The 10,957-nt window shown below is 45.8% G+C and overlaps 1 protein-coding gene across 2 annotated transcripts in view; it reads left to right on the top strand.

Moving 5' to 3' along the window:
• The first annotated feature begins 1,218 nt into the window (after positions 1–1,218).
• Positions 1,219–10,957, top strand: part of MAP3K20 (mitogen-activated protein kinase kinase kinase 20) — a 176,212-nt gene continuing 166,473 nt past the window's right edge. Inside the window, exons 1-2 of one of the 2 annotated variants that reach the window (XM_030888237.2) lie at positions 1,219–1,330; positions 1,504–1,697. In XM_030888237.2, coding sequence (XP_030744097.1) covers positions 1,539–1,697 — 159 coding nt within the window. In that variant the 5' untranslated portion in view covers positions 1,219–1,330; positions 1,504–1,538. The remainder of the gene's footprint in view (positions 1,331–1,503; positions 1,698–10,957) is intronic. The other variant, XM_004703734.2, reaches the window with a different exon arrangement.

Below are 10,957 nucleotides of genomic sequence, written 5' to 3'. Positions count from 1 at the left end.
AACCTTCTATAATTTTCAATATATATATATATATTGAAATATATAATTTTCAATATATATATACTGTACACAATATATATAATTTTCAACATATATATATATATATACACACACACACATATATATATTTATTCACAGCCCAGTCAAGGATCACATGTTGCCTTTTTCGATCATCATGTCTCTCTTAAGTCCCCTTTATGCTAGAAGTCTAGCTGTCCTTTGTTTTAAGCACATAATTCGTGACATTGGCAGCCGGTGTGAAGAACGGAGACCACTCCTGCCGAATTCTCTGCCGCGCGTGTTTCGTCCTTCGGCACTCTCAGGGTAAATGTGTCCTTGTGGCAAGACTATAGGTGCAGGCTGTCTAATCTGTCAGGTTTCAGATGTTGCCTGTTCTGGTTAAGTGCCGTTGAGTAGGTTCCAATCCACGGTGACCCTACGCTCAACAGAAGGAAACGATACCAGCCCTGCATCCGGCTCACACTTGTTGTTACATTTAGGTTTTTGTGGCGATTTGCATGCTTGTTGTTGTTGTTTCTCTCTGCTAACTTAGGGTCTAGCACCGAGTATTACCAGAATGACCTTATTTGCATGAAGCACAGGAAAACTCCTTCTCAAAAAAAAAGTTCCACTGTAGAACAGGCCCGTGGGTGCCCGACACTGGAACTGGTTATGGGAGTAGGAAAGATAGATTTGATGTATTTGAACTGCTGACCTTGCGGTTAGCAGCCGGAACACGTAACCCGCTAGGCCACTGTGGGTGCTGTAACACTCGGTAGACCATAGAAAGTATCATCAATCTGGGAGGGGTGATGTGTTCCTCTGGAAACAAGCATAATATATATATTTTAAATATTCTTGGCAGTGGTCTCTGGATGATTTAATACGTTGTAATCAACAGCACATCTCCCGCTCTTTAATTAAGCCCTGCTACAGCCCTGGGCTTCACTTCTGGGAAACCCTGGCCGGCTTGTTCTATCAGGCAGCTGCTGAAGGGCTGCATCGGAGCCGAAACCCCGCACCTGTGCTGGGCTTGCCGCGTTGTGGCTGCCCCAATGTGTGCTTTGTGCGGAGTGAGCGCAGCGCGAGCGAAGGCATGCCTCAGATGCCAGCCGAGCTGTGCAAGCTTGCTGTTGACAAGCAGGCTTCCCGCCTGCCGGTCTGCAGGAGGGGAGACCTGGTGACACAGTAGCCTTTGCTCAGAGCTTCTGGGGATGCGCAGGGAGTGCTCCCTGGGGTTGTGTCGGGCCGGAAACCCGAGCCCTTCCTGAGGACAGCTGCGTTTCAGAGCCTGGGCAAGTTGCTGGGGAGTTGTGCCCGGGCTGCCAGGGTGAGAGTTTTCGCTTGGATTCGCCACTAGCCTCGCTTTTCTCCCTTCCAAGTCAGCCAGGGGCTTGCGGGCAGGGTCAGAAGACTGGCGGCCCACCTGGTTGGAGCGGGCGTCCAGGGTTCAACCTGGCAGGACCCTGGCCCGTCAGCGTGCCCTTGCCTTTCTCTCTGCAGGTCTTGAGGAAGTCTAAGACCAGGTCCAGTATGAGATGTCGTCTCTCGGCGCCTCCTTTGTGCAAATCAAATTCGACGACTTGCAGTTTTTCGAAAACTGCGGCGGAGGAAGCTTCGGGAGTGTCTACCGAGCCAAATGGATATCCCAGGACAAGGAGGTGGCTGTAAAGAAGCTACTGAAAATCGAGAAAGAGGTAAGGACGCTCTTTGCCTGCCCGCCCAAGTGGGCTTGCAAGCACTTACATAAGCGTTTCCAACCTAGAGTCAGGGTCACAGGGCTGCAGGGGACGCAGCCGAGCTTCTGGGCCCGATCCAGGAGGCCCTTTCCCAACTTCCATTCTGGGCGCCCCATAAATAGAAATTATTGCAGCGTGTGCGTTAGGGGTGAGTTCTCCGCGGGGTCATCTGAACCGGAGAGGATTTCTTTCCATGGTACAAAAGACCGAATGTTCTCTGAACTCGCCCGGAGGCCGCGGGAGATGGCAGGCCTGCCCAGGCTGCAGGCCCATCGTTCCAGGGTCAGCCAAGAGGGGTCAGTCCAGAGCAGCTCACACAGCGCTCAGCCCCTGCCCTGGAACTGGTGGGCTCCCGGGTTGTCTTGGGAAAAAGACAGGCAGCGCCATTCCTTCTGTTCTCGCTTGGTGGTGTTTTTAGTGCAAAGACAAGACCCGTTTCTGGATTCTACCTCGGTCCAAGGCCAGCCACGATGAGCTCGGGGCTGGGCAGAGCGCTGACCTACTCACCTTGACGTTCAGAGCCTGGCACTGTGCCAGGTCCAGAGCAGTTTAAGACGCTGAGACCCTTCACCCGTTCTCGGCCACGTGCCACAGCACGTTCCTTTCTGTCCTGTGAGTGGCAGCGCTGGCCTGCAGGGGTTCCGAGCCAGGCATTTGATAACTTTCAATAGCCAGCCTCCGGAGCTTGTTGTGGTCATTTCTCTTTATGTCTGCTTTGGGCTAATTCTGGTTCCCTTCAGTATCTTTTTGTAAGTGGACTTCTCTATACCTCTCCTTCAGTCCCCGGAACCATTTCATGTTGTCATTCACTGGGGCCCGTGAAGCGAGCAGTTGATCAGGGAAGCAAGCCCGGAGTGGTGGCACTTTGTGCAGTTTCTTCCCCCGCGGTCACCAACCACCTGGGTGAAGGCCCGTCAGGGACGAAGCCACCTCTCCCTTGGGGCTGCTGGAGGTTCAGAAAAGCATTCAGTGAGAACTTTGAGAGCCCATGTGTGCACAAAACAGGGGAGCACTGTGTAGAAAAGTGGGGGTTCCCTCTCATTTCTTAATTTACAAAAAAATGAACATCTGAAATCGCTCTGTAATAAAATCATCCCTCATTCTGAAGGGGCCCTGGCATCTTTGACCTAATGAACTCAAGTCTTTTTGTCGACAAGCCCCATCACCCCCATTTTATAGACCGGGAAATCGGTCTCTCAGAAACTGGTTTCCCCTGGAAGGGCAGGTGAAGCTCGGGGGCCCAGACAACTCTGCTGTCCGTGGGTTTTGAATTCTGAAACCTCCGGGTGCCAATAGAAGATGATTACCAATTACATCATTTCTCCACAAAGCCGCGTCTAGGTAGGCCAGGAGTTGAAGGCATTTGGCCCTGCAACTCCAGTGCCTGGAAAATTCTTACCTGATTGCTGGAGGTGGATAGGCTTGATGAGGCCCAAGTCAGACGGGGATAGGGAAGGTACAGACTGGCCTGTGGGTCCCACCCCACCTGCGTCTAGTCCCTTTGCATTATCGGAGAGAAGGAGCCCCCGGGGCCCAGTGGTTACGTACTCAGCTGCTAACTGAAAGGTGGGTGGTTTGAACCTACTACCCAGGTGCTCCCCAGGAGAAGACACCTCGCGGTCTGACCGCCTTTGTCAAGATTACAGCCAAGAAAATCCGCGAGGGCAGTTCTGCTCTCTTACCACATGGGCTTGCTGTAAGGCACAAATCAATTCGGTGCCACCCAACACCAAGGATGACAATCCTTTCTAGAGAACTATGCAAATGACAGAGGCAAGCACAGGGACAGAGGCAGGGGTCAGGCCTGCCAAGGCCCCGCTTTTGTGTAGGTATTGAACCCGAGGCTGGCTAGGTTGAGCCTTTGGCATTGACTACAGTAAACCCCAGGCGCATAACTCATAACTTGTAAGTGGGAGAACCGGGAACTCCTTGTCAGCTTTGAGACAGTGACCCCATGTGAGCTGTGACCTTGTGGAAGCAGACTGCCAGGCCCTTTTGTTCTGAGGCACCTCTGGGTAGGTTTGAACTGCCAACCTTTCAGGTCGCAGTCACACATTTGATCAGTTGTGCCACCCAGGCACCTACAGAGAGGTGAGGGGAACAGGACTCTGTGAAGAAGCGCTCTGCATGTGCTGGATCCACACAAGGTTCAGATGTCAAAAGATTTGGTTTGTGGCTAGCAGTTTTTGGAGAGGAAATAATGTGTTTCTTATGCCGCTTATACTCTGCGAAGGTATTGACTTGCTGGTTCCGTGTTTTCTAAGTGATGACATGAAGTGCCATTTGTCAAATTTTAAAATTACATCTTAGTTTAGGAATGAACATATTTGAAAGTGTAGGTTCAAATTTCAGCTGGTGGTATGGCATCAAAAATAAGCTTTTAAAAACTTAATAAAGAAAAGGAGAAGGATGATTTTCTCTGGATTTTTTTCCTTCCTTTTTGATAGATGGATTCAATCCCATGTGACTTGGTTGTTTTTACCAGTGAGTTATAGGAGCAAAGAGACATTTAATAAAATACTTGTATTTTACTATATTTTTACTCCAGTAAATATATGCCTTACACTTTTGTCTTTCCCTGTGTGTTAGTTTCCTGTGCACACCATGTGGGTTTTATGGGCATGTGTGTTGCTTATGCTGACATGCTTTATGTGGAAAAAGATAATACTTATGACTCTTTAAGAATGACTTGGTATATATATGCCACACATACACATCTGTGTGAGATATATATATCTATATATATGAACTAAGGGAAAGGTAGAAAAATATGTAGCAAAGTATAACATTGCTTATATGAAGGGGTAGAGGAAGACTTTTTAAAAAATTTTGGTTATGTTTTACTTCAGTTTATTTGTAGCCTCTACTTTAGTGAGTATGTATTTTTCCTATATTTAGTGAGTATATGTCCTAGTCTAATGAAAAAATGACATAAACTTACTCTTTAGACTTACTCTTTAGAATTTACCTTTTTTTGTTAGGTGCCTGAGTTAATTTTCAATTCACAGCAACCCCATCTGACAAGGCTAGAGTTACTCCATAAAAATGTCCAGGTTTTCATCATTACAGACCCTCTCACGGAGCTGCTGGGAGGATTCGAACCACTGCCCTTTCAGTTGGAAGACAGGTGCTTAACCATGTGCCACCATCGGTATTTCGGACTTTCATTTTAAAAAGCAGTTAAACCTAGAGGAAAATGTCAAGACTAGTGCTATAGACTCTAGCAGTTCCTTCCAGTAACTCTTTCTTAACATTTTAAAACATTTCCTTTCTCTATTATATCATTTAATTATATATTCATACATATTTTTAGAATTTTTTTTTTTGCTGATCCATGAGAATACTGATATAACTCTTTATTTCTAAGTACTCTAGCATGTTCCTCCCAGGGCATAACCACAGTACATCTATCAAATTTGGAAAATTTCATATTGAGCTAATATTATTATCTACTACTCGATAATCAGATTTTGCCAGTTGTCTCAGAGTGTCTCTTTCCAGGAGTTTTTCCCCCAACCTAAGGCCCCGTCTAGGATGACGTGTTTCTTGTCTGGAGTAGTTTCTTTTTTCTTTTTTTATTCATTCATGCAATTCAGCGGTTCTCAACCTGTGGGTTGTGACCGCTTTGGGGGTCGAACGACCCTTTCACAGGGGTCGCCCATTTCATAACAGCAGCAAAATGACAGTGATGACGTAGCAACAAAAATAATTTTATGGTTTGGGGGTCACCACCACATGACGAGCTGTATGAAAGGGTCGTGGCATGAGGAGGAGAACCACTGATGTAATTGTTTTTGTTAATTGTGGCAAAAATATGCACAACAAAACATACTCCAGTTCAACATCTACATGTATAATTCATTGCCATTCATCATACTCTTCATGTTGCACAACCATTATTGATACCCTTTCCCAAAGGATCCCACCACCATTAACATAAACTCCGTGCCCCCTAAGCAACAGCTCTCTGCCTTCACCCGCGTGGAGCAATTTCTTTACTGTCCCTAGCCTCTGACCGTGACTCTGCTGTTTGTTTGAGGAGTGCATGCAGGACAGTTATTTGTAGACAGTCCCTCATTGGAGGTTTGTTTGATTTTCACACACACGCACCCCACCCTGACCCATATCTGGTTCATGGAATGCAGTTTGGGTAGGAATATTAGATGGATAGTCCTGTGTCCTGTGTGGTGTCATGGGAGTCGTATGATGTCTGTTTGTACCATTACTGGTGAGACACATTTTGAACTTGTGCTTAAGGCTTAAGGGGCAGGGAGACGCGTCCAATTTCTCCACAGTAAAAACACCTGTTTTCCCTTTGTAATGAATAATTCAGCTGTTTGCAGATAGAAACATTGAGACAATGCAAATGTCTTCCCCGGCTAACTTTTACCTTTTTTTTTTAGCATCCATTGATGATCCTTATTTGAATCAAGTATTGTGACAGTTTGCTGTGAAAAAAGCAAAGAATTCTAACATAAATGAGTTTTCCTTTCTTTCCCTTTGCCCCTTCCATCCACCTGCCTTTTTATTTCATTGTAGGCTTATGGATTCTTTTTAAAATTCCAGGCACTATCATTATTTACTTTTTATTCATTTTTATGCTTAAATTGTTTTTGATTTAGCAAATAAGAGCCTTTCTGGGGCTCCTGTGCCCTTTTAATATGCCCCCATCATTTTTTTAAGCATTTCCTTACTTTCTGGCAGAACATTTTTTTTCTAAATTCAGTTATTGCCTGCTTCATTCCTAGAACCATTGTTTCTTTGAGAAGTCTTCATTCGAGTTACCTGTAACTGGGGTACATGATATTTTACAACCAAGATGAGTACTTAATACAGAATTAATGGTTATGTAAGTATATCTATTTTATTTATACAGGCAGTTAATTTAAAATATCTCTGAATATCTAGGATCTATGATATGCTCCCATATCAAAACCTTAAAATATTTACTTTTATTGAGCCAGAAATTTTATTGCTAGGCCTGGATTCTAAGGAAATGATTGGAGAGGCACAAAATGATGGACGAAGTAGGATGTTCACCTTAGAATTGGGAATTTCCACATACATTTTAATTTCGAATTGGAAACAGCCCTAATGCCCAACCGTAAACTACTGTTTGATTTGCTCCAAACCCACTGCTGTTGATTCGATTCCAATGTATAGTGACCCTGTGGTACAGGCAGCACGGCCCCTGTGGGGCTGAGACTGTAGCTCCTTCTGGGGGTTTCAAACTGCTGGCCTTGTGGTTAGTAGACCCACTGGTAACCACTATGCTGAAAAAAATGACTGAGAGAACTAGGGGAATGCTTATAATGTATTGCTACGTAGTGAAAACAAGTTAAAACTATTCCATGCGATGTGATGTGGTATCGAGCTAGCGCTGTAAGCTGAGTGCTTTCATGGCCCCCTTCTCGGTATCTCACTGATGATAAGTCAGATCATCTCCAGAACCTTGGCCTCTGCCCCTCCATTCCAGAGTCCCTGCTGGGCGCTTCCATTTGAGACAACCCCTGCTTCGTTCTCTCCTGGGCCTGAATGTATCCGTTCTTCTAGGTCACTGGCTCTCCAGATGTGGCCCCATGAGCAGCATCTGCTGGGAACTTGTTAGAAATACACATCTGTAGGCCTCACCCCACACCTACTGAGGCAGAAACTCTGGTGGGTGGAGCCTAGTCATCCATGCTGTAGCAAGCTTTCCAGATGTTGCCAACCCTATTAGAGCTTGAGGTTGTACCTTGCTGTGTCAAACACCAAATACCAACCATCAGTATGTTAAGTTTGGAATTTTAGGAACGTTGGCAGACTGGTGTTGGGGAGATATTTTATTGTTGAGGGGCCTTTCCGACTCTTAAATTCACCTTATGCACAAGCTCTGCTTGTCCATATCACTGAGCCTAATGAACTAAAGATTGACCTAGAAGTGGCAAGCACTCACGAACCTTGAGGAAAATACTACCAGAGTCAAGACAGTTTACTGGTCCTCCTCTGACAGCCCGGCTTTGTCCTTAATCTCTGGCCTGAATTTTCCATTCCCATCCACCTACCCAACTGTTCTTCACCCCAACTGTCTCACCTCCCTAGTTTGGTCCACACTTCCTTTCTCTGTCAGTCTTCTCTGCCCGAGCAGAATCTCCGCACTATTCAGACCTTCTTTCTCTCGGATGCGTTATCAGGTCCCACAGCTTAATTTCCCCTTGCCTGAGTTTAGAGTATGTGTTAGGCAGGGTTGTGATTCTATTTATATAAAAGGATAGGTTTATATAGCAAAAAGGAACACAGCCACATAGCAGTGCAGCGAGAGCTCAGTCCAACTCACTTCTGTGGGTCAGTTAATATACTGAAGGGTCTCCCAACTCATGCGGCCACTGGTCCAAGGCCAAGGAAGTCAACAGTGGGGAGATGAGGTGTTGAGGCGTCGCAGAGGCCAGAAGGGCAGTGTCGTGAGCTGGTCATGGTGGAGCCGCACGCTGTAGGTGTATCGGTGTGAGGTGGCTGGCAGGTTGTCTGGCATCTAGAGTGGTGGCAAGACGAGTGGAGTCGGCCTGCAAGTGGTGCTACGGCGTGGAATGGCACAGCCACACGGTCCACCATGGCCCATGGGTTGGTGCCACCCACAGGTAGCACAGCACCCGGTTGAGGCAGAGCAGCTAACTCAGGTGGCATACTGCTCCCATCACCAGGGAGAGAGACAGGGGCCTGCCTCAAAGAGGTCATCAAGTTGTGACCCGATTGAGAGGCTGAACTCCACCCACATCTTCCTACGGTGCCATGTTGGCACAGAAACACTATCACATAATACTTAGCATTCATGCCGAGGCTTTGGTCATGTGGTGCTTTAGAGCTAGGCTGTTAACTGAAGGTTGACGGTTCAAACCCACCAACCCCTTGCTGGAGAAAGATGGAAAGTCTGTTTCCATGAAGATTACAGCCATAGCCATCTAATGGGGCAGTTCTACTCTGTCCTTCAGTGTGGCTGTGACCGAAAATCGACTTCCTAGTGAAACATTCATACCACTAATCTGACATATGATTATAAAAAACAGCTTGTGACATCAGTTTTGCTGTAAGTAATGGCCACTTTTCATGTGAATATGCATGTCTTCTCATCCGAAAAACAGGGCTAATATTAGTACCTACATCCTAATATTGTTGAAAGGTTCAAATGAGACAATGCAGGTAAATGATCTCCAAGAGTACAGGTAGACCCGGGAGATATTTTGGGTTGGTTCCACAGGGTGGCCACAGGCCTGTAGTTTGTGGAACATAGATATGTGCTGTGAAGGACAATAGAATGAGGTATACCTGTTCTTGATCCCAAAGATAATTGTTATCTACCAGTTGTAGCTTCCCAACTGGTAACCCAAAGATATCATCTTTTGTGAACATTTTAACTCCTTGCTGCCAAGACGTTTACCTCGAGAGGCTGTTAACAGGCATGCTTGCAATTGGCAGGAGAGAGAGCCGTGGCAAGGCTTACCATGAGCTTGGGACAGGCGGTGGGCGTCCCTGGGGTGGGTTCGGAGGGCAGAGACTGCCCTGCCCACCATGGTTGTCATCATCACTGTACTGAGTAGAACTACCCCTGTGAACGGAATCCTGGGGTAGGGACCTCTTTACAGGCACCTACAAGAGTGGCATCTCCCTTTGACAGAGCAGAGATAGACATGGTTCGTCAGCATGGCCGGTGGACTATCTCTCTTGTTGTGGCTCGTTCTTCCTTGTCTCACGGCACACAACTTTGCCCGCAGTAAACATGAAACTATTTGTTCCTTGATACTTGGTATCGTGTTGAGTTCTCTCTCATTTTTCTTAATTAGGAAAGATAGCTTGCGTGGATGCGCCACCGTCACTTCTTCAGTTATTCTGCTTTGAACACTCAGGGAGGGTAAACGTGTCTGTCTTTCCTGTACCAATAGCAGAAATTCGGGTTCTTGTCTTTACCAAGAGAATGATTTGCTTTTGGGAGATGTAGGGCATCACAGTAGAAGTTTACTAAGAAACTCAATTGGAAGAAGAAACCTTTCCCAGCCTACATGGCTGGTCTCTGTCTTTCTAGTCCCTTGCATGCATACCCAGGGTCCATAAGCGTTCTGGTGCAGCTAAGGGTCTCTGGGCTTTCACATGAGGTAGCAAGGAGCTCTGGGAAATGTAGTCCTAAGATTTTGTCATGGCCTCCACACATGCTCTGCCCAAACCGCCACCTTTGCCTCTTCGCAAGAGGCTCTGGGAAATGTAGCCCCAAAGATGTTATCAGACTCCACGCATACACAGTCCGAATCTCCACGTGCGTTGGCTCAGTAGCATTGATTGTGAACTTGACATCCAGCTAGCTAGTAACAGAACCTCTGCTTCAAGGCACCTGACATTGGATTTTTATATAAATGCCCTTGCTTTTGTACCTTTTACCTTTTAGATGAGAATGTTTAAGTCCCTTCAAAACTTTGTTAGGTTACATATTTACTTGTATGCCAAGAGGATTTTCAGTTTGCTATATGACAAGTTTTAGTGAAATTGTTGTTTCAGCATTTTATTAAAGTAATATTGATCTCAATATATTGGGCAATAAACACTTCAGTTAGTAAATTTTTTTTTCTAGGCATGCACTGAATAGTATGCTGAAATTGAACCAATTAATATACTTCTGTAAAAATGTAGTCCTGTTATATAAAACTAGGCTATTGCTGCTACAAGAAAAGTAACGGGTGGCATTAATTGAATTTCAGATAAATCAGAAATACAAAACCAAACCCAAGGTCATCGAGTTGGTTATGATTCATATGGGACTTCACCGGAGCAGACAGCCTCATCTTTTTCCCCGGGGAGCAGCTGGTGGTTTTGAACCAACGATCTTGTAGTTAGCAGCCCAACGCCAAGTCCACAGTGTTAGCAGGAGTCCATTATGCTTACTGTAATATACTTGGCTGTCAGACTTCAAAACACAGAATCGTCTCACTTGGCTGTTCAAAAGGTTTCTAACGTTAATTTTTCTTTGCTTGCCAGTGAAGCAGGAAGTCACTGACATGACATGATTACCCAGAGCAAAGGCCATCGAGCCACTTTTCTCCTGATGCTGGCCTCCCGCTCCTGCGGAGGACCCCAGCTTGTTGCTCTTTGACCATCGCCAACACAGATACAGGCTCTTCAGTTTTTCCAATAGTTTCATTCCTGGAAAGTTATTTTTTTTTAAATCATTTTATTAGGGGCTCATACAACTCTTA

This window comes from Echinops telfairi, unplaced genomic scaffold (genome assembly GCF_000313985.2).
Source record: "Echinops telfairi isolate 266 unplaced genomic scaffold, ASM31398v2 ScPeMD7_4;HRSCAF=17, whole genome shotgun sequence".
NCBI classification, from domain to species: domain Eukaryota; kingdom Metazoa; phylum Chordata; class Mammalia; order Afrosoricida; family Tenrecidae; genus Echinops; species Echinops telfairi.
This window is presented reverse-complemented; position numbering and strand designations above follow the sequence as displayed.